The sequence below is a fragment of the Aegilops tauschii genome, chromosome 1 (genome assembly GCF_002575655.3).
Source record: "Aegilops tauschii subsp. strangulata cultivar AL8/78 chromosome 1, Aet v6.0, whole genome shotgun sequence".
Taxonomy (NCBI): Eukaryota; Viridiplantae; Streptophyta; class Magnoliopsida; order Poales; family Poaceae; genus Aegilops; species Aegilops tauschii.
In genome coordinates this window covers 351,264,217-351,288,615 of record NC_053035.3, presented here as the reverse complement: position 1 = coordinate 351,288,615, position 24,399 = coordinate 351,264,217, and the positions used below count along the sequence as shown (strand labels likewise).

At 42.5% G+C, this 24,399-nt stretch overlaps 1 protein-coding gene across 1 annotated transcript; it reads left to right on the top strand.

The window, feature by feature from the left end:
• Nucleotides 1-15,325: 15,325 nt before the first annotated feature.
• Nucleotides 15,326-19,911, top strand: LOC109734481 (uncharacterized). Its single transcript, XM_020293689.4, has 9 exons — nucleotides 15,326-15,615; nucleotides 15,726-15,791; nucleotides 16,692-16,836; nucleotides 16,914-17,398; nucleotides 17,803-17,976; nucleotides 18,086-18,202; nucleotides 18,644-18,823; nucleotides 18,919-18,965; nucleotides 19,056-19,911. The coding sequence occupies exons 1-9, from the start codon at nucleotides 15,529-15,531 to the stop codon at nucleotides 19,609-19,611; spliced, it is 1,857 nt and encodes a 618-aa protein (XP_020149278.1). The 5' UTR covers nucleotides 15,326-15,528; the 3' UTR covers nucleotides 19,612-19,911.
• Nucleotides 19,912-24,399: the final 4,488 nt, after the last annotated feature.

Sequence of the window (24,399 nt, the reverse complement as noted above, 5' to 3'; positions counted from 1 at the left end):
GAAGTGGTTGTTTTGTTTTCTTTCGCTAACGGAGCTCATGAGATTTTCTGTTAAGTTTTGTGTTGTGAAATTTTCAAGTTTTGGGTAAAGATTTGATGGATTATGGAATAAGGAGTGGCAAGAGCCTAAGCTTGGGGATGCCCAAGGCACCCCAAGGTAAAATTCAAGGACAACCAAAAATCCTAAGCTTGGGGATGCCCCGGAAGGCATCCCCTCTTTTGTCTTCGTCCATCGGTAACTTTACTTGGAGCTATATTTTTATTCACCACATGATATGTGTTTTGCTTGGAGTGTCTTGTATGATTTGAGTCTTTGATTTTTAGTTCACCACAATCATCCTTTCTGTACACACCTTTTGGGAGAGACACACATTAATCTGAATTTATTAGAATACTCTATGTGCTTCACTTATATCTTTTGAGCTAGAAAATTTTGCTCTAGTGCTTCACTTATATCTTTTAGAGCACGGCGGTGATTTTATTTTATAGAAATAATTGATCTCTCATGCTTCACTTATATTATTTTGAGAGTCTTTTAGAACAGCATGGTAATTTGCTTTGGTTAAAATTTTAGTCCTAAAGTAATGAGCATCCAAGATAGGTATAATAAAAACTATCATACAAAAAGTGCATTGAATACTATGAGAAGTTTGATACTTGATAATTGTTTTGAGATATGAAGATGGTAATATTAGAGTCATGCTAGTTGAGTAGTTGTGGATTTGAGAGATACTTGTGTTAAAGTTTGTGATTCCCGTAGCATGCACGTATGGTGAACCGTTATGTGATGAAGTCGGAGCATGATTTATTTATTGATTGTCTTCCTTATGAGTGGCGGTCGGGGACGAGCGATGGTCTTTTCCTACCAATCTATCCCCCTAGGAGCATGCACGTAGTACTTTGTTTCCATAACTAATAGATTTTTGCAATAAGTATGTGAGTTCTTTATGACTAATGTTGAGTCCATGGATTATACGCACTCTCACCCTTCCACCATTGCTAGCCTCTCTAATACCGCGCACCTTTCGCCGGTATCATACACCCACCATTTACCTTCCTCAAAACAGCCACCATACCTACCTATTATGGCATTTCCATAGCCATTCCTAGATATATTGCCATGCAACTTACCACCGTTTCGTTTATTATGACACGCTTCATCATTGTCATATTGCTTTGCATGATCATGTAGTTGACATCGTATTTGTGGCAAAGCCACCATTCATAATTCTTTCATACATGTCACTCTTGATTCATTGCATATCCCGGTACCCCGCCAGAGGCATTCACATAGAGTCATATTTTGTTCTAAGTATTGAGTTGTAAGTAAATAAAAGTATGATGATCATCATTATTAGAGCATTGTCCCGTGTGAGGAAAGGATGATGGAGACTGTGATTCCCCCACAAGTCGGGATGAGACTCCGGACTAAAAATAAAAAAAAGAGAAAGAAAAGAGGCCATAAAAAGAGAAAAAAGGCCCAAACAAAAAAATGAAAGAAAAAGAGAGAAGGGATATTGCTACTATCCTTTTACCACACTTGTGCTTCAAAGTAGCACCATGATCTTCATGAAAGAGAGTCTTCTATGTTGTCACTTTCATATACTAGTGGGAATTTTACATTATAGAACTTGGCTTGTATATTCCAATGATGGGCTTCCTCAAATGCCCTAGGTCTTTGTGAGAAAGCGAGTTGGATGCACACCCACTTAGTTTCTTTTGTTGAGCTTTCATACACTTATAGCTCTAGTGCATCCGTTGCATGGCAATCCCTACTCACTCACATTGATATCTATTAATGGGCATCTCCATAGCCCGTTGATACGCCTAGTTGATGTGAGACTATATTCTCATTTTTGTCTTCTCCACAACCACCATTCTATTCCACCTATAGTGCTCCATGGCTCACGCTCATGTATTGCATGAAGATTGAAAAAGTTTGAGAACATCAAAAGTATGAAACAATTGCTTGGCTTGTCATCGGGTTTGTGAATGATTTAAATACTTTGTGGTGAAGATAGAGCATAGCCAGAATATATGATTTTGTAGGGATAACTTTCTTTGGCCATGTTATTTTGAGAAGAAATGATTGCTTTGTTAGAATGCTTGAAGTAACATTATTTTTATGTCAATATTAAAATTTTATCTTAAATCTTTCGGATCTGAACATTCATGCCACAATAAAGAAAATTACATTGAGAATTATGTTAGGAAGCATTCCACGTCAAAAATTCTGTTTTTATCATTTACCTACTCGAGGACGAGCAGGAATTAAGCTTGGGGATGCTTGATACGTCTCCAACGTATCTATAATTTTTGATTGTTCCATGCTACTATATTACATGTTTTGGATGTTTAATGGGCTTTACTAAGCACTTTTATATTATTTTTGGGACTAACCTACTAATCCAAGGCCCAATGCAAATTGTTGTTTTTTGCCTATTTCAGTGTTTCGCAGAAAAGGAATATCAAACGGAGTCCAAACGGAATGAAACCTTCGGGAGAGTTATTTTTGGAACAAACGTGATCCAGAGGACTTGGAGTGGACTTCAAGAAATCAACGAGGAGGCCATGAGGCAGGGAGGCGCGCCTGCCCCCCTGGGCGCGCCCCCCACCCTCATGGGCCCCTCGCAGCTCCACCGACCTACTTCTTCCTCCTATATATACCTACGTACCCCGAAAACATCCAGGAGCACCACGAAACCATATTTCCACCGCCGCAACCTTCTTTACCCGTGAGGTCCCATCTTGGGGCCTTTTTCGGCGCTCTGCCGGAGGGGGCATCGATCACGGAGGGCTTCTACATCAACACCATAGCCTCTCCGATGATGTGTGAGTAGTTTACCTCGGACCTTCGGGTCCATAGTTATTAGCTAGATGGCTTCTTCTCTCTCTTTGGATCTCAATACAAAGTTCTCCTCGATCTTCTTGGAGATCTATTCGATGTAACTCTTTTTGCGGTGTGTTTGTCGAGATCCGATGAATTGTGGGTTTATGATCAAGATTATCTATGAACAATATTTGAATCTTCTCTGAATTCTTTTATGTATGATTGGCTATCTTTGCAAGTCTCTTTGAATTATCAGTTTGGTTTGGCCTACTAGATTGATCTTTCTTGCAATGGGAGAAGTGTTTAGCTTTGGGTTCAATCTTGTGTTGCTCGATCCTAGTGACAGAAGGGGAAACGACACGTATTGTATTGTTGCCATCGAGGATAAAAAGATGGGGTTTATATCATATTGCTTGAGTTTATCCCTCTAGATCATGTCATCTTGCCTAATGCATTACTCTGTTCTTATGAACTTAATACTCTAGATGCATGCTGGATAGCGGTCGATGTGTGGAGTAATAGTAGTAGATGCAGGCAGGAGTCGGTCTACTTGTTGCGGACGTGATGCCTATATACATGATCATGCCTAGATATTCTCATAACTATGCACTATTCTATCAATTGCTCGACAGTAATTTGTTCACCCACCGTAATACTTATGCTATCTTGAGAGAAGCCACTAGTGAAACCTATGGCCCTCGGGTCTAGCTTCCATAATATTAATCTCCTGTCAACTAGCTATTTCTGTCGCCGTTTATTTCGCAATCTTTACTTTTAATCTTTATCATAAAAATACCAAAAATATTATCTTATCATCTCTATCAGATCTCACTTTTGCAAGTGGCCGTGAAGGGATTGACAACCCCTTTATCGCGTTGGTTGCAAGGTTCTTATTTGTTTGTAGGTACGAGGGACTTGCGTGTGGTCTCCTACTGGATTGATACCTTGGTTCTCAAAAACTGAGGGAAATACTTACGCTACTTTGCTGCATCACCCTTTCCTCTTCAAGGGAAAACCAACACATGCTCAAGAGGTAGCACTCACCGTCTCGCGAGCGGTACGAGCACACAAAAGAGAAATTTATTTTTGAAAATTAGAGATGGCACATACAAATTTGCTTAGAACGACACGGAAATACCACATATAGGTAGGTATGGTGGACTCTTGAAAATAAGATTTGGGAGGGATTTTGGATGCACAAGTAGTATCTCTACTTGGTTCGGAATTTTTGGCTAGCAAAGATGGGGGGCAAGCACCACGTGTTGAAGGATCTATGACAATATGACTTCTATGTGAATATGAACAAACATAAACCATTACATTGTCTTCCTTGTCCAACGTCAACAATTTTGGCATATAATATTTTGATGGGGGCTTACAATCACAAAATATTTCTAGGATAGTGTATTTGCATGTGAAAGTTCTCTTCCTTATACTAATTATTCGTGAATTGCTTGTATGACCAATATTGTGATTGTCAAGCCTCAAAAGGTTTCACTTTCTAAACCCAATGTGAAGCTACCACTAGGCATGATATGATTTCAACTTCATGACATTCAATTTATTCAACAATTTACTCGTAGGATATAAGTGAAGGACAAGAGTAAATGACAAACTACTCCAAAAAGACATAAGTGAAGATCATGCGAGTAGTTAAGTAAATAGGTGGCTATTTGAGGACTCTCTTTTATTTAAAAGATCTAAGTAATTTATTAAAACAGCAAGCAAAACAAAACAAAATGACATTTCAAGGAAAGCACACATCATGTGAAGAAGCAAAAACTTAGGCTCAACCGATACTAACCAATAATTGTTGAAGAAGAAAGGTGGGATGCCTACCGGGGCATCCCCAAGCTTAGATGCTTGAGACTTATTAAAATGTTATCTTGGGATGTCTTGGGCATCCCCAAGCTTGAGCTTTTGTGTCTCCTTAATTCCTCGCATATCATGGTTTTCCTAAATCTCAAAAGCTTCATCCACACAAAACTCAACAAGAACTCGTGAGATAAGTTAGTATAAACCAATGCAAAAACTTTATCATTCTCTACTGTAGAAAATCACTAAAATTATTATTCAAAATTGCCTACTAAATGCCTCTGCATATTTAATACTCCTATCCTCAAATAGAATCATTAAACAAGCAAACATATGCAAACATAACAGCAATCTGCCAAAACAGTACAGTCTGTAAAGAATGCAAGAGTATCAATACTTCCCTAACTCCAAACATTATAAAATTCTACCACACTGTAGAAAATTTATCAGAGCTTATTATGCAAAAAGTTTCAACATTTTATCACATTCTGACTTTCCTCGGGAATTTTTGCAACATCGATAAACTTTCTGTTTTTGAACAGCAACATGTATACTTGCAAGATAAGCATGGCAATGGCTATCAATGCCACTTTTATTGAAATAAATGATGCAAAAAATTATTCTAAATAATAAAAAGAAAATCCTAACAAAATAAATTGACGCTCCAAGCAAAACCCATATCATATGACGAATGAAAACATAGCTTCAAGTAAGGTTACCGATAATGTTGGAGACGAAAGAGGGGATGCCTTCCGGGGCATCCCCAAGCTTAGTTGCTTGGATCTTCCTTGGATATTAACTTGGGGTGCCTTGGGCATCCCCAAGATTAGGGTCTTTTCACTCCTTATTCTCCTCATATCGTCATCTCACCAAAAACTTGAAAATTTCAATCACACAAAACTTAACGGAACTTTATGAGATAGGTTAGTATGATAAAGAGCAACCCATTTCACTTTGGTAGTATCAAATAAAAGATTCATAATTGTTCTCACACAATGCATACTGTAGCATATCATTTCCAAAACTTATATTGAGCAATATAAGCCATAGAAATTAGAAAGCAAGCAAACTATGCATTGAAAACAGAATCTGTCAAAAACAGAACAGTCTGTAATGATCTGGATAACTACCATACTTAAGCTACTCCAAACATTATGAAACAAATTGGACCACGTGAGAAATTTGTATATTAAACTTCTGCAAAAAGAATCAACTCAAAAAGCACTCTTCTGTTAAAAATGGGACTTATTTTCGTGAACGCAAAAGTTTCTGTTTTTCAGCAGGGTCAAATCAACTATCACCCAACATGATCCCAAAGGCTTTACTTGGCAAGCAATAAAACATGATCAATACAGTAGCATAATCATGTGAACACAGAAAAACAGTAGGTAAAAGTGTTGGGTTGCCTCCCAACAAGCGCTTTTCTTTAATGCCTTTCAGCTAGGCATGATGATTTCAATGATGCTCGCATAAAAGATAAGAATTAAAACATAAAGAGAGCATCATGAAGCATATGAAAAGCACATTTAAGTCTAACCCACTTCCTATGCATAAGGATTTGGGCAAATAATTTATGGGAGCATGAATCAACTAGCATAGGAAGGCAAAACAAGCACAACTTCAAGATTTTTAACACATAGAGAGGAAATTGATATTATTGCAATTCCTACAAGCATAAGTTCCTCCCTCATAATAATTTTTAGTAGCATCATGAAGAAATTCAACAATATAACCATCACATAAAGCATTGTTTTCATGACACAAAAGCATAGAAAGCTTATTACTCTCCACATAAGCAAATTTATTCTCATGAATAGTAGTGGGAGCAAACTCAACAAAGTAACTATCATGGGATTGAAAATTAAAATCATGATGACAAGTTTCATGGTTATCATTATTCTTTATAGCATACATGTCATCACCATAATCATCATAAATAGGAGGCATGCTTTCATCATAATAAATTTTCTCAACAAAACTTGGGGGGGGGGGGGTAAAAATATCATCTTCATCAAACATAGCATCCCCAAGCTTGTAGCTTTGCATATCATTAGCATCATGGATATTCAAAGAATTCATACCAACAACATTGCAATCATGCTCATCATTCAAATATTTTGTGCCAAGCATTTTATTGACTTCTTCTTCTAACAATTGAGCACAATTTTCCGAACCATCATTTTCAAGAAAGATATTATAAAGATGATCAATAATATGATGCAACCTAAATTCCATTTTTCTTGTAGTTTTATTTTTATAAACCAAACTAGTGATAAAACAAGAAACTAAAAGATTCGATCAGAAAAGAGTTTGATGTCTACTACGCAACTTTATTCTTGTAGACACGTGTTGGGCCTCCAAGCGCGGAGTTTTGTAGGACAGTAGCAATTTTCCCTCAAGTGGATGACCTAAGGTTTATCAATCCGTGAGAGGTGTAGGATGAAGATGGTCTCTCTCAAACGAACCTGCAACCAAATACAAGAAATCTCTTGTGTCCCCAACACACCCAATACAATGGAAAATTGTATAGGTGCACTAGTTCGGCGAAGAGATGGTGATAAAAGTGTAATATGGATGGTAGAAATATATTTTTATAATCTGAATAAATAAAAGCAGCAAGGTAGCAATTAGTAAACGGGCACAAAAACGGTATTGCAATGCTTAAAAATGAGGCCTAGGGTCCGTACTTTCGCAAGTGCAACCTCTCAACAATGCTAACATAGTTGGGTCATATGATTATCCCTCAAAGTGAAATAAAGAATCACTCCCGAGTTCCTATTAGCGGAGAACAAAAGATAGGAATTGTTTGTAGGGCACGAAACTACCTCAAAGCTATTCTTTCCGTTTGATCTATTCAAGAGTTCGTACTAAAATAACACAAAGCTATTTTTCCGTTCGATCTATCCTAGAGTTCGTACTAGAATAACACCAAAGAAAATTCATATTCATAATACTCAATCCACACAAAGAACTATAAAGAGACCCCAAAGTTTCCGTCGGAGAAAAAACGTGCATCAACCCCTATGCATAGATTACCCCAATATCACCGCGGGAATCCGCGAGTTGAATGCCATAACACATATCAAGTGAATCAATAGGATACCTTATTGTCACCTCAAGTATTCATATTGCAAGACATATATCATGTGTTCTCATCTCTGAATATTCAATCCGACAAGACAAAACTTTGAAGGGTAAAGATTCGATTCATCATAATAAGAATATAGAGGGGAGAGACATCATATGATCCGACTATATTAACAAAGCCCATGATGTAGATCACGAGAGAGAGAGAGAGAGAGAGATCAAACACATAGCTACTGGTACAAACCCTCAACCTCGAGGGTGGACTACTCCCTCCTCATCGTGGTGGCCACCGGGATGATGAAGATGGCCACCGGACATGATTCCCCCCTCCGGCAGGGTGCCGAAACGGGTCTAGATTGGTTTTCGGTGGCTACAGAGCCTTGCGGCGGCGGAACTTCTGATCTAGGTTAACCCCATGGGTTTCAAAATATTTGGGAATTTATAGTGCAAAGAGGGGTGCGGGAGGCCACCGAGGTGGGCACAACCCACCTGGGCACGCCAGACCCTGGTGGGCTGTGCCCCCCTCGGGGCACCCCCCAGGTGCAGCTCTGGCCCATTGGTTCCTTCTGGTCCATAAAAAATCTTCGTGGAGTTTCGCGGTGGTTGGACTCCATTTGATATTGATTTCCTGTGAGCAAAAAATAGCAACTGGCACTGGGCACTGGGTCAATAGGTTAGTCCCAAAAAAAGATATAAAGTTGCTATAAAATGATTGTAAAACATCGAAGAATGATAAAATAACAGCATGAATACTTCATAAATTATAGATACGTTGGTGACGTATCAGCAAGTCTCTTTACTCGTTCAGTAATACATCACCTCGTGACTAACTCCTTAGTCGTTTGCTTGCAAGCTTATGATGTGTATTACCGAGAGGGCCCAGAGATACCTCTCCGATACTCGGAGTGACAAATCCTAATCTCGATCTATGCCAACTCAACTAACACCTTCGGAGATACCTGTAGAGCATCTTTATAATCACCCAGTTACGTTGTGACGTTTGATAGCACACAAGGCATTCCTCCGGTATCCGGGAGTTGCATAATCTCATAGTCGAAGGAATATGTATTTGACATGAAGAAAGCAATAGCAATAAAACTGAAAGATCATTATGCTAAGCTAACGGATGGGTCTTGTACATCACATCATTCTCCTAATGATGTGATCCCATTATCAAATGACAAAACATGTCTATGGTTAGGAAACCTTAACCATCTTTGATTAATGAGCTAGTCTAGTAGAGGCTTGCTAGGGACACGGTATTTCTTTATGTATTCACACATGTATTTAAGTTTTCGATCAATACAATTATGGCATGAATAATAAACCTTTATCATGAATAAGGAAATATAAAATAACAACTTTATTATTGCCTCTAGGGCATATTTCCTTCACAAAGATCAAGGAGGGCTTGGTATTTCATGATCCTTAACCAAGTTTGTCGGCAATACTCCAAAACCAACAAAGGGTGGCACTAGATGCACCTACAAATACTTAAACCTTTTAACTAATAAAGCGCCATTTATCAAAAAATGCATTATAGGTGGAATAATTGCCCTGCAGCATGGAACATCCAATTCACTAGGCATTCCCATGATTCAACTATATTTTGGAAGCAATTTCTTTAAAAGATTTGTGGATTTGGCATTGTTACTTTGTCTTGTCCAGCTCTTGCAATGAAATCAATGTCTTGCAGATATCTCATCTTTTTGTTAGGCTAGTAGGTGATGATGCTCCGACATGCAACTTCAAGGTGTACGTCCATCAGTATGGCAAGGCTACTATCTAGCCTATCACTCTATCCATCTAGATCAACGATTTGTGAAGACAAATTCTAATCCTCATGGCAAGAAAACAAACAATCAACAAAGTACCAATAAACAACAAGGAAGGACATTTCTAGGACAAGGATACCTCCACAAATATCATGATTTGTTATGTGATCCCATCCCACGCAATATGACCATTGAAAATGAGAGGGGGTACAGTGATGGACTACAAGTACGTTTATGTTTTCCCGAAAAGGGAAGTATGACTCTGTTACCCGAAGCGTGATGACTTGTAGGAACCCATGCCGCATTCATGCATTTATTAAGGCGTAGCGTAAGGTTGGAGACCGGACCTCCCATGACCAGACGCGTGAAGATCATATTGAGCAGTAGTATGAACTACATGGGCGAGAGTATGTTTACATTTTAGATATTCATTACCATGTCTTTCCTTGGACTATGTGTTCTATTGATTATTTATTACATTTTTCTCGCAAAAAATGAATTATTTACTACATTCAAATTATTTGTTTGTTTAAGTAAGCTAGATCAGCTTTGTTTTATGTTGTGATGTTTGAATTATGCTGGCAAAAAAACCCTTTGTTTTGGAGGCAACGAATTATGGAACACGCCATAATACCGTGACATTTTGTAGGCAACGAATATCAAGTTCGAATCGTTCTTTCCGTAAGAGGCGATCGCAAGGGCGACTAGGGTTTTTGCTGGCCCATCGCCGGCCGCCCTCTGCGGCGGCGAGGGTGCCAGCGAGCTTTGTCCCAGGACAACGACTCAACGTCGGCGTGGCTGGTCTCTCCAATCCCTACTACAGATCTCCATGAACGTTGGGTTCTAGTAGTAGATGTGTTTGTCTGCTCCTTCGGTCTTTGGCTTTAGAAGCATATTTTGAAGCAGGCGGCGGCGCTACGGGGTCCGGCCAGGCGGTGGCGCGGGTGCCGGCGAGTTTTGTCCTAGGACGGCGACTCTAGGTCAGCGTGGCTGGTCTTTCCAATATCTATTACGGATCTCAATGAACGTTGGGTTCTAGTAGATGTGTTTGTATGGTCCTTCGGTCCTTGGTTGTTGAAGCAGGTTTTGAAGCAGGCGGCGGCAGTACGGGCGCTTCTGAAGGTCCTGAGGCGTTAAGTGACGAAGCGACTGATCCATCGGTGACCTCGCGTCCGCCGGGAGCAATGAATCTCATCAGTTGGAACTGCCGGGGCGGGGGGAACTCTCATACTGTTTGAGAAATTTCTACGCTCTCCCAGTCACACTCCCCCATGCTGGTTTTCCTTTGCGAGACCAGACAGAAAGCAAAAAAAATGAGAAGAATCCGTGGATGCCTCGGATTGAAAGGTTTTGACGGGGGTGGACAGTAATGGTTTGGGTGGTGGCCTAGCTCTTTTCTGGCATGAGTCTTGTGTGGTTGAAATCCTGGACAAGGAGGAACGGTATATCGATGCTCTGGTGAAGGTACATGCGGATGCAGAACAGTGGAGAGTCACCTTTGTTTATGGTGAATGAGTCGAGAATCGCCACCTCATGTGGGCCAAATTACAGGGTCTAACGAGTGTGTGTGATAGGCCTTGGCTTGTTATTGGTGATTTTAATGAAGCTCTTTGGGATTTCGAACACCTGTCGGGTACCCCTAGACCGAAACAACAAATGATAGCTTTCCGAGATACTCTGGAAGTTTGCGGTCTGATTGATCTTGGCTTCTCAGGGATTCCATTTACTTATGATAACCTGCGTGCCGGGGCGAGTAATGTGAAGGTTCGTCTTGATAGAGCTACTGCAACAAATGAATGGCGCAATCTTTTTCTGTTTTATACAGTACAACATGTGGTGTCACCATGCTCGGATCATGTGGCGCTGGTTTTGAAGGGCGCTCCAGACACGGGCCAGCAAGTCACCAAACCTAGACGCTATGAAGTTTTTTGGGAAAGAGACTCATCTCTACCGGCTGTTGTTAAGGAGGCATGGGAATCTGTTGGCAATGTGGACAATTTGGAGAAGCTCCAAACAGCGCTAAGGAAGACATTGGCTACGCTCAGTACTTGGGGCAGCAAGAAATTCGTCAATATAACAAGGGAACTAGCCAAGTCAAGAACACAACTGGAGGAACTTATGACCATGAATGCAGATAGACAAGAAATTAGAAACATCACTGATAAGATGAATGAGCTTTTGTACCAGGAGGAAATGATGTGACTACAACGCTCAAGAATTACGTGGTTGAAGGAAGGCGACCGCAACACTAAATATTTTCAGAGTAAGGCTGTTTGGCACGCTCGCAAAAATAAAATACGCGAGCTAACCGACAGTATTGACGTGGTTCATTCAAACTTTGAGGAAATGGCCAGTCTGGCAAATGAGTATTTTCAAGGGATTTTTGCTGCAGACCCGGCTTTGGATGCAACATGGGTTCTTGAATTGCTTGAAGCAAAAGTTACTGAGCAGGACAATGTGCGCTTGTGTGCTCCCTTTAGCGATAAGGAGATTTCTGATGACCTGTTTCAGATTGGACAATTGAAGGCCCCAGGTCCAGATGGTCTACCCGCGAGGTTCTTTCAGCGGAATTGGGATGTGCTACAAAACAGTGTGATTGCAGTTGTTAGGGGATTTTTTGCTTCTGGGATTATGCCGGAAGGGGTAAATTCTACCTCCATAGTTCTTATTCCTAAAATTGTAACCCCTCCATCTTGTCTCACTACAGGTCGATTAGTCTCTGTAATGTCATATACAAGGTCATCTCAAAGTGCATGGTGAATCGTTTAAGGCCATTATTGGATGGTATTGTTTCTCCAAAGCAAAGTGCCTTTATCCCAGGGCGTTTGATTACTGATAATGCTCTTGTGTCCTTTGAATGTATCCACCACATTAAGCAAGAAAAGGATCCTACAAAAAGCTTTTGTGCTTACAAACTCGATCTCTCAAAGGCATATGATAGGGTGGATTGGAAGTTCTTGAAGCAGGTGATGCAAAAGTTGGGTTTCTCTCAACGATGGGTGGACTGGATAATGTCTTGTGTCACATCGGTGAGATACTCTGTCAAACTTAATGGGACCCTCTTGGATTCATTTGCACCGTCGCGTGGGCTTCGGCAGGGCGATCCGCTACCCCCCTTCTTGTTCCTTTTTGTGGCTGATGGACTTTCTGCAATTCTGAAGCAGTATGTGTCTAGTGGTGATATTACCCCTGTCAAGGTATGTAGAAGAGCTCCAGGGATCTCACACCTATTGTTTGCTGATGATACTATGTTATTTTTCGAAGAAAACCATGCTCAGGCCGAAACAATAAAGCTAGCATTGGATCAATATGGAAAGGCAAGGGGTCAAAGTTTGAATTTTGACAAGCGCTCTATTCTTTTTGGTGAGGCTTGCCCTTATGTCAAACAGGAGGAAATCAGAGGAGTTCTCAATGTCACTAGTTTGGTTTTTGAGGAGAAGTACCTTGGACTCCCCACGCGTGATGGTCGCATGTCTAAGGGAAGATTTCAGAATCTTCAGATGAGCTTAACTAAAAGATTGCTCCAGTGGGAAGATGGTCACCTTGCTCAACCAGGGAGGGAGACACTCATCAAGTCTGTTGCTCAGGCCCTTCCCACTTATATGATGGGGATCTTTAAATTACCCTCTTCGGTGTGCGATGAACTTACCAGAATGGTAAGAGCCTTTTATTGGGGAGCTGAGAAGGGGAAGAGGAAAGTGCACTGGCGGGCATGGGATAATCGATGCATCCAAAGAGTAAAGGAGGTGCTGGTTTTAGAGATTTAAGAATTTTTAACCAAGCACTATTAGCTAGGCAAGCATGGAGATTAATTACAAAGCCTGACAGTCTGTGCGCACTAGTGTTAAAAGCAAGATACTATCTAGATGGTAAACTTGAGGATACCGTTTTCGCCGGAAATGCTTCTTCTTCTTGGCAAGCTATTAGCTACGGTCTTGAACTCTTGAAGAAGGGTCTAATTTGGAGAGTTGGGAATGGAAGAAATATACGCGTTTGACGTGACAATTGGATACCCCGACCCTTCTCCTATAAACCATTCACTTTACAAGGGAGGTGCAGAATTCGCTTCGTCTCAGATTTGCTTAATGAGAATGGTTCATGGAAGGTTGGCTTGTTACAGGAATTCTTTATGCCAGCGGATGTTGTGGAGATCAGGGCATCGCCAAGACAGGAGGATGGTACGTTGGTGTGGGGCCCTGGCAAGTTTGGCGCCTTTTCAGTGAGGAGTGCGTACCAGTTCGGCTTTGAGAAAGCTCGCAGAAGCACTTCGACGGGCTCCAGCTCACGTCCAGATGGGCGTCGGGACTGCTGGAAATTTATATGGTCGACTGATGTTCCTCCCTCAGTTCGTAATTTCGCATGGCGGGTCGCTACAAACTCTCTGCCTACATGGAGTAACAAGCATACAAGAGGGCTGGAAACTAGTGATTTGTGCCCTGTGTGTTCGATAGAGTCTGAGGACTGCTTCCATGCACTATGTCGCTGCACCCTTTCCAGAGTTCTCTGCGATGCTATGGCAGAAGTATGGACTCTTCCGAATATTACTACCGTGCAGAATACAGGTGTCGAGTGGCTACTGCACGCTCTTGCTCCTCTGCCAGATATTGAGCGTTCGATGCTTCTCATGACATTGTGGAGGGTGTGGCACATACGCAATGAGATTGTCCATAATAAATCCCCGCCACCCATGGAGGCTTCTCGAAGGTTCTTGATGAGCTACTTGGATTCTCTAATTGGCATTAAAACTGATCTAATTGCTGATCCTAGCAAAGGGAAGTCAATCATAACATATATTCCAGTTCGGCCAGATGCGGTAATGATCGTAGCAGACCCCAAGTGGTCTGCTCCTAAGCCCTGCTAGGTTAAGTTGTGTACTGATGGTTCATTTGCTGTTGATGGATCGGCTGGTGCCAGAATGGTGTTAAGAGACGACAAGGGAGCCATCATCTTTTCTTCCTGTAGGCAATTATTTTCTTGCCAGGATGCACTTGAAGCTGAATTATGTGCATGCATGGAAGGTTTATCTTTCTCCATCTAGAGAAGCGAGTTACCAGTGCAGATCGACATGGATTCTATAATTGCAGTGAAATTGATCCAGGCTTCACAGGTTGACAGATCGGTATATTCGTCCATCATCAAGGAAATTAGATATCTTATGTCTCTACGTGAAAATTGTATTACTCATGTAAGTCATAGCCAAAATAAAGTTAGTGATAGCTTTGCTAAATTTGCTCGTAGTGAGGATAGAACCATGACTTGGTTAGGTTCTAGTCTTCCTGAGGCTTTGGAACTAGCTGCGATTGATTGTAAGGACTTTGGTGGATGAGTAATACAAATTTCTACCCGCAAAAAAAAATGTGGTCTACTCTGCGGCTCTGAGCTAAGTGATGGCCAACTCCAAACGAGCACGACGAGAAGGGAATTAAGCGCCGTGCCGCTGCCGCGAGGGGACTCGTCATCTTTCACCGTGCCGGGAAAGGAGTGTAGGATTGGCCCCATCATCGGCCACGCTGGAATCTGGATCACCTTTGCAATCTGGAGGCGGAGCCGTTCCATCGTTCCATCTCCAATCCAAACAGATATCTGTTCCGTTCGGGTCAGAGTGGTTATCCTTCCACAAAACTGAAAACCGCTCGGGTCAGAGCTGCTCTGCTTTCGCCCGGGACAGCCGCACCGGCCAACAACGCATCCCCACCGTCCGATCAGAATCCTGGCGCCGGGCGCGACCCCAAGAGCTCCCAGATCCAACGGCCCCCGCCCGCGCGCGCGCGCCTCGTCGTCGTCTGCAGCAGCCCGCGTCGCGTGCCACCCCCGAACCACATCGCGGCAAAACAGAACAGAACCGAACAGGAATCGCTCTCCTGCTCGGATTAAAGCCGGACCCCTCTCCCAAGATCGCCCGCCCCATCAAATCCCTCTTCCCAAAGCCCTCCCAGCAGAGCAGCCAGCGCCCGCCCCGAGACCCCAGCTAACCAATCCAGCCACCACGGGCGCCTTTCCGTCTTTCCCCGCCGGCAACGGCATGGACCCAAGCCGCAAGCACGGCGCCACGGGCGCCTCCTCCTCGTCTTCGTCCGCCGACGGCACGCACCCTGGCTGCAAGTACGAGGTCCGCTCGCCGCCCCCCTCGTGACCTAGCGTGTTCGATCGCCTTTGCATGTTCGGTATGGATACGAGTTCGATCCTAACGAGTTCGATGGTCCTTCGCGCGCGTTGCAGGAGGAGGCGAGGATGACGGGGGACGCGCTCCTCGTCCTGGACGGCCTCGTGCAGGTGTTCCCGCAGGTGAGTCCGTGACTGCCAACCCGCGATTGATCTTTTCTTTTCTGCAAGAAACTTCGTAATCGACGCCCGTTGGATTGGTTGTACTTGTACAGCCGATGATTTTTTTACAGTAAAAAAAAACTGCCGACGAGTTCGTCGGTTTAGTTTCACACATTGCTGATCTGTCGAACAAATCGTGACGGGTTCGTCGGTTGTGTTTCACTGAACTGCGTAGGTGTACGCTGCTGATCGTGTGCGTGTATGCCTGCGTTTTTCGTGAATGAACGAAGGGCTGCTCTGCGTTGACACACAGATGCTTAAAAATTATACCAATGCAAAACGTATGGTGTTCTTTTCTTAGTTTGCAGGACATATGTATGTGAACCAATGGCTTTGGTTGATCTGCTTTCACCTTAATTTCATGCCATACGCATGGCACGAAGAAGTGATCTGTTTTTCTCAAACACTAGAGAATTTGATTGAAGTACGCATGCATTTCAATTCTTTCTGCAATATCGTTCTCTAGTCTTGGTGAGAGTTTTTCTGGGTCCGTGATTTTTGTAGTAAAGCCTAGGCAAAACTATTTTTCATTAACCAATTAACAAAACCCAAGTAATGAATGGAATTGTAGATCTTACCACATTTTTTCTATAGAATTGATCAAACCTAAGCAAAAAAAAAAAAACTTGAGCAAGTTTGACTTAAGAGAAACCTAGAACTTCAATTATTTTGGAATGAAGGGACTAGCTGTTAAAAATTATTATAGACCTACGAGAAACCTAGAACTCCAATTATTTTCTATAGAACGGATGGAGTTACTGTATGAAATTGGGAATGCATTTGTTGTTGTTAAAAATTATTATAGACCTGGCACGCCACTTACTAACACACACTGCCACATCCCCACTTTTGACTATGCAGGTTAACTTCTCAACACTGATAGAAGTTTCCATCTCATTCAATGGAGATGCTGATGCAGCAGCAGATTATGTTATCCATAATGTCCTTCCAAATAGTACAGCAGATGACAATAATGCAAGCATGAATGACGATTCAGATATTCATGGTAAGATTTCTTCCTTCCTCATTACTTCTTGTTTTCATCTCAAAACACTTCTTTGTGTTGACAAAATCCTTTCTCAGGGCAACATCAGGTATTTAGTGACACAAACACTAGTTTCACGATCCCGCCAGTGGATGATGGTACCATTCCAAAATCTGTACAGTTTGATGCTATCAATGAAAATTCTGCTGAACATGGAGAAAACTCCATGGGAGAACAATTGATGCAGTCACCTGCTGCAGCATCAACATCTGGTCAGGACGTTCTACCTGAAGAAATTGATTCTGATTCTGTGCTAGCTGGAGCGCAGAACTCAGTTGTCGATCATGAAGTGGCTCATTCTGAAAACGAGCAGAAAGAAATGAATTATCCTGACCCCGCTACTGAAGATCACCGTGATGAACAAATACAATGCTCATTTTCTGACGAAAACCAGGCCGAGCCAACTTCTGAAGATATTTCTACGCTGCATGGTGATGATTCACCTGATATGAACATGCGATCAAACTATTCCGTTATTCCTGAGTCCATTGATGATGCAATCTCTGCTGAAAACTGCAAGAAGGTAAAAGTGTTTCCTTTTCATGAAAATTCATAAAACATCACACTTGTACTTGTCAAAAGTACTAGGAACAACTCAAAATAATTGTGATAGTAGCTGTACAATAGTAGAATCAACATCACTTTCATATGAAAATTTGAGGATTAAAATATGCCCACCTTCCTCCTGCAAATCTCAATATTCCTTCACCAAATTACTAATCATTTTGACTAATCCAACCGTCACATTTGGGTTACATAGTGTGCTTCTTAGGTTGGACTCAACTTCCTAATACATTGTTCTCCCAAAAATTCACTCCCTCTATAAAGAAATGTAAGTGCGTTTTTAGTTATCTAAACACTCTTATATTTCTTTACGGAGGGAGTACATGTTTCCAATTTCTCTTAATGTATGAATGCGTGTTGCAGAATACTTTGCTGTCAAATATGGCAGCTATAAGTGAAATGCTAGAGGAGGTTGAGGTTAGTGAGGCAGAAACAAAACATGTTGTATCCGAAGCAAGTCAAGCTGGCAATGATATTCTTGTAAAGGCGGCGAAGCTAAAAGAAATGTCTACACTTGCAGCGGAAGAGCACAACAAGGTTTTACTCAAAGAATTTACTTCTCGTACTTTGTTTTCTGCCAATTGACTTGCAGCAAGACCCTTTAAGAACTTTCGAAAAAACGACCCTTAATAATGGAATTGTGTAGGTTGCAGCAGAGGTTTTTGCTGAGAAATCTATTCTAGCCTCAGAAGCTCAGGGGCTCCAGTCCTGGTTGTTTGACATTTCTGAAGAACGAAAACACTTCGTGTCTGTCATTGATGAGGTAAGTTATAACCTTATACTGTTGCACTCTTTTGTTGTCTATTGAAATATAAGTACGATTCAGGCTTACAGTGTAGTGTACACTAACCAGCATCAAGTACAGGTTCAATACTCAGGCCAAATAAAGTGTGTGTTGCCTTTTTTTAGGGAAACATAAATTCGTGTTACAGTTGCACTTTGCTTTCTGGTGCACAGTTGTTAGTTGCTCCTATGTCTGGCTGCTCTGCTGTAAATCCTTGATTCATACAGGCAGCTTACTGTATTTCTAGGACATTTAGCCTATTTTGAGTAGATGCTAGCTATGTTTCAGAAAGTTCTGTTGCTGTTTTTATTTTGCACTATATGTTGATAATACTAATTTTTATGCTGCATTGGTTATTACTATTTTAACATGCAAAATGTAATTTAGTTTCTTACAACTTTCGTCATGTACATTATGAAGATGCACCAGACTCTTCAAAGAAGACTTGATTTAGCAGAAGCAGAAAGAGCAGCTGCTGAGATGGAAATGATTGAAAGGGAAAAAATGGCTCAAGAAATGCTGAAAGAACAGGAAGTCCTACTTGATGCTGCCAAGGAAGAGTCTAAGAAGCTGGAGCAACAGGCAGAGGAGAATGCGAAGGTAACAAATGAGCTACTGTACTTGGGTGACATACCCATATTATTCCTAGCCGTGATTCAAAGAAAGGAGGGCTAACATGCAATCTCTTGATACAGCTGCGGGAGCTACTGATGGACAGGGGCCATGTTGTGGATGCATTGCAGTAAGTATACTAGTGTTTGAAATCGTTTGAACTGACATTTGGAAAATATTTAACTCACGAATCTACATACATGCGCCTTTATTATTTCAGTGGAGAAATGCTTGGAATCTTCGGCAACATTACGCACCTCCAATGCAGAGTTGATATGCGAGTTCCTGCCGATGAACAACGCCAACTAGCTTCGTCGATACTGTCCAGCTCAGTCGAGTCAGCAGCTGGCCAATTCCCTGCTGAAGAACCACTGCAGCTCGCACCAATGAGCTTTCCCAGCCCGGTCCAATCAGCACAGTCCGGACTAATTTATGTTAATGAGCCCGGTCCAATGAGCTTAGCGGGCTCGGTCGTATCAGCGCCTTCAAAACTACTTCCTACTGGTGAATCGCTGGACCAAAGTTCATCGAGCTTGGTCGGCTCAGTCGTATCGGCGCCTTCCAAACTGTTCTCTGTCTGTGAGCCACTTCAGCTAGCTTCATCGAGCTTGTCTAGCTCTGTCAGATCGGCAACTTCGGGGAGCAGCTGGTCTTCTGCCACGGAGTCGAATTCAGGTTTCAATGACGACGAGGAGATCGCCGTTGCTTCTCCCCGTGATAATTTCGCTTTGGACGACACCTGGGATGTAGTCGAAGACGTGGAATGCGTGTGCTAACCTTCTGGGCATGATGCTCGTGATGTTCTAATCCATGCTTCATTTTTTATCGGCAAGAGTTATTAGCATCTGTCCGTACGGGCCGGAACTTGTTCCAGATTTACGCATGTTTTTTTGTTGAGTTTCAGAGATTTACGCATGGTGATAACGTGCTTTCATGTTGGTAGTTTTCCTCTGTAGCCGGAACTTGCTCATATGAGGGTCATCAGAAAAGGTGACAAATTTTGTTTAGTAGTGATATTATTTGACAGTCACTCCGGGTTCTGCACAACCTTCGGTGAAATATTTGCTCGTTGCTGATGGCTTAGTTTTTTTTTAATTAAAATTTCTGGTCCTACTTTGTTCGGCCTGCAGCTCCATGTGCCTTGTAGCTCAAATGTCGAAATAGGCTTTCCTTCCGCCTTGTAAATAAAGCAACCATCACATCCATATAACGAGTTCAAGTGCATCGAGATAAAATATTCTCTGGGATATCAGCACAAACACGCAAGAATTTTGAAGGTGTCAGATGCCCGTGTAAGGAAGATCCGGTTTAACGCTCTAGTGTCTCCTTAATATGGATTATTTGGAGTTTCCGACTCTTATTGATATGCAATCTTGAAGTTCCATGCCTATATTATTATCGGTGTTTCTCAAAAAAAAATTCCAAAACCAAAATTAGACAAAAGAAGAAAGTTGAGCTTAAAATGGTGATCGCAGAGGACGACGATATGATCTCCCAAATCTGCCATGTCCCGCGTGCCAAATCTGCCATGCCCATAAATTTTGGTCTGTTGAAGTGTTTGTGGATCCCGACTTGGAGTGGCTTGACAGCGAAGATGATGGCTCAGCGGACATGAACAAAGAGAAGAGATTATGGCACAACAACAAAACCTAAGCTTAGGGTCGTTGTTTGCAGACATTTTTTTTTTTTTTTTGCATTTGCATTTGCATGGGCATATTGTTGTATCATACTGCTGGAATACTCAAGGCTGCAAGTGCGTGCTGTTGGCGATCTAGAATGGCCTACCTCCATTTGGGAAACTCACAGGCTTCCGTTGATTCGCCATTAGGCTATTTTAGTCACTCGTTACTGTGTTAGTGCTATTTTCTTTGATCCACATCCTCCTTAGTAAAAAAAAAGTAAGTTTGCGAAGGTTGGACTCTGGGAGGTGTGGTCGTGTGGAAGCATCTAAGACATGACGAAATCACCTAGAACACATTCACCTTTGATGTCGCTCTACGAAAACCCGCTTGTGATGAGTTACCGCTGCCTTATTCGGCCTAATGGCCACTGACACAAATCTCCTAGCTAGTGGTTAATCTATCAGACATCGCAGGAATTCCCTTATCTCTTCTATCAATGGACACCCATGTCGCCCTTGCGAGTGATTAGAGAAACTCTAGCCGCCGTCGGAGGCACCTCTTCTTGCGTTCCTTGTGAGGAAAGACGGCGCATGCCGGCTTACCCTTGATGAGGAGATCGTGGCGCCGATCTTCATCCCTGACGCTCCTCGTGTGGGGGAGAATTGACGTGGATCCGATTCGACACAAACATATTTCTACTTTGCAGCGCCCCGATGGCGGCGATTGTGCGGCTTCGTCGTATGGGTGGCGTGGTGTGGCGGTAGTTGTGTCCCCCGGTATAGGGGGGCGGCTGCACCATACTCCCTCTGTCCATGAATAAGTGTACTTCTACGTTTTGTTCTAAGTCAAAATTTTAAAATTTTGATCAACTTTATAGAAAATAGTAGTAACATATATGACATAGAATTGGTATATTACGAAAGTATACTTCAAAACGAATCTAGTGATACTACTTTAGTGCCATAAATGCTGCTACTTTTCCCGATAAAGTTGGTCAAAGTTTTAAACTTTGACTTAAGACCAAAGCTAGATGTACACTTATTCACGGACGGAGAGAGTAGTCGCGTGGACGACCCAACGGCCAGATGTGGAGATGGTGATGACCTTCTTCAAGACCATTGACGATATGGGAGGCCCCCTTCAACCTAGATCGGGTTCAACCCAGCTCGGTAGGTGCTACACACGGCGACTTTTGCAGATGCTCCAAGCCATGCCGGTTGCCGGCAGGTGCTACATGCGGTGACTCTTATAGAGGCGGCAAGTCATACTTGTTGTTAGATCAAAGGTGGTGTGGTAGTGACAGGAGGCGACGCAGTATGGAACGTCTGTGTCTTTCGGTATTACCTCCAGAGGTACCCGGCTATCGAAGCGTCGGCAGCCAGACGAGGGATGATAGTCGAGGTGACTTCAACAATTAGTATGTTCATTCCCCTAGAAACACAAAATCCCTTATATGACTGTCGATGCGCGCCTGCATCGTGTCCTTGCTGCAGGTGGTGGATAGAAACTCAACTTTGGGATGAAAATTCTGAGACCGGACTATGGTTGGACTCGTCACCATAGGCGCGTGTGTGACGTTTCTTTCTTAAAGGCTTAGCCTAGGAGTTGTGTACTTTTCATTTGTTTATGTCTTTTACTATAGGGTTAGTGGTTGTCCAGTCAAGCTACTATAGCGAGGCACGCAGTGTCGTATTTTCTTTTGCAGATCAATTTTTTTTTGTTGCTGGATTTTACTTTTTAAATAATGTATGGATATGTGTATTTTTTGATGTAGAGGTCGGGGGTTACTCTCGTTTTCAAAAACAAGGGAGATGATAGGGGCAAAAGCGTAGGCACCGTAAAAGATGTAGACCATTTCACTTCTACTTGTCACATATCTTTTATTTCCCTTTTATCTGAAATAGTTTTCATTAGGGGTATATTTGCTTGACACTGATACTTCACCAAACACCGTAAAACATGTGCTTATTTTCCGGTTCACTCTATAATTGTATCTGCCACTTCACTCTTTCTTAGCAAAACGTATTTTTGTGACACAATATTTATCTATACCTTCGCGCGGCAACCGATTTCGACGCCACACAACATGCAAGGCCCCGCTTGGAAGCCCCGAAAAAATCTTACAGCTGTAACAAGTTACAACCGTATAATACTGGTGTCCAGTAATATACAGCCGGATACAATTTCCGCTTGTAGATTCTGTCCTTCCCCTTCACGGTTCCCACGTCCCTGTAGTCACGCGTCTTCTTCCTCATTGATTCGTGGGCGAGCTCGACCGGGTCATCGGCCGCGACGAGGAGATCTGACGCGTGCGGATCCTATAGCGCCGCGCACGAAGAACAACCCCGTCATCAAATAGCCGCCGTCGCGGTCAACGTCGCCGGCGCCTCGCCGGCACTCCATCATGGACACTGGCGCCAGAGCCTGCCCGTCCGTTGTGGTTGCGGCGGCGAAGCCGTCGCCTCGCCTAGGCTCAAAAGAGGAGAGGATTACGGGTTGGTGGGGAAAACGATGGGCAGAGGTCTGTATCAAATACCGGTTAATTACGGGTGTAATCGAGCGAACCGGTGTAAATATTATGGACCAAAAACGATCAACCAAGTAGCCATGCGTAGCTGGTCTGGATTTTCCTTACGGAGAACTAAAACCACGACGAGTAAATCGGAACGGAGGAAGTATATTTTACCGGTGTATTTGCCCTGAAAACAACAATCCGAACAGAAGAACTAAAACCACTACAAGTAAATCGGAACGGAGGGAGTATATTTTACCGGTGTATTTGCCCTGAAAACAACAAGCCAAGCGGGTCAATGCGCCACAGCTTTGCCATCAAACAAACGTGCCCATAAATTGTTCATTACATGTATGCTTGGATTAAATGGGTTAGCTTAGGTTTGTAGTGCGTTTGGAACTTTTCATGGCGTGCACGCACGCATGTTGGGTTCCTGAGAATACATGGTTTGTAGCTAAGCTCAGTGTAAAAGATTTAAAAATTCCTACTAAATGCACCTGTTCCATGTCAGTTTAGTCAGACACTCTGTATCTTGGTGCTCTCAGGTCGAATCTGTGAGAAATTTGGACCGATTATACACAGGCAACCGGCGAGTGCTCCACGAGACGGAACACTCTCCGTTCAGTCTGAATCATCAACCTGCAGAACAGGCACCTGATGTGCACACCGAAGATGGAATTGAGGTTTACAAATAAAATAAGACGTCCAATAAGTTGTGCAAACGGGGGCATGTAAATGTAGCTCGACATGGACTATGGAGGTGTGGCGGCGGGCCAGTGGGAGCGGCGGCAGGGCCCCCGTCATATGTGGAAGCAGGAGGCCTCCGATGAAGTCTGCGGTTATGAGGTTTTGCCGACTCCAGTCCATAGTCTATAGACTGTACTACGATAGTCACGGCGGGGCCAGCGTGGACTCAGTGGCACACACTGTCGTTTTTTCCCCAAGGAATATGGTGCAGGTTATCTTTTTAATGAAAACCTCGACGTTATAAGTAACATAACTCAATTCCTGTCCACTAAAACTAACCAAGTGGGGTTATGGAAGGTCAATATGATCGTTTGTTTTGACGATTAAATCGTATTAATAAAATTTATATATCTATATAGATACCAATATAAAAAGACTTTTACACAATTTTTTTTATAGAAGACTTCAAGAGACAGACATATCCAACTAATCTCGGCCATCAAATCAGGTCAATGCAATGGACTGTATTGCTCCAATGGTGAGCACTCTAACATGTTTAGCGTGAAATTAGTATCAAATTAGGACACTCGCCAGGACAGCATGGCAGCTAAGGCTGCCCGTAGCGGGGAGTATGCATGATACTATTTCCGCCATGCATAGTATGATAAGTTAGTGTCATAAATTGTCTTCCCATGCATGATATAAAGTAGTACAATATTTAATATGATATAATATCATGATAT

What these genes read in the sequence shown, in the direction of transcription:
- LOC109734481 (XM_020293689.4), top strand. Translation starts at nt 15,529, where the DNA reads ATGGACCCAAGCCGCAAGCACGGCGCCACGGGCGCCTCCTCCTCGTCT. An exon ending in AGGCAGAGGAGAATGCGAAG is followed by an intron (nt 18,824 to 18,918) that starts GTAACAAATGAG and finishes CTCTTGATACAG; the next exon opens with CTGCGGGAGCTACTGATGGA. An exon ending in CATGTTGTGGATGCATTGCA is followed by an intron (nt 18,966 to 19,055) that starts GTAAGTATACTA and finishes TTATTATTTCAG; the next exon opens with TGGAGAAATGCTTGGAATCT.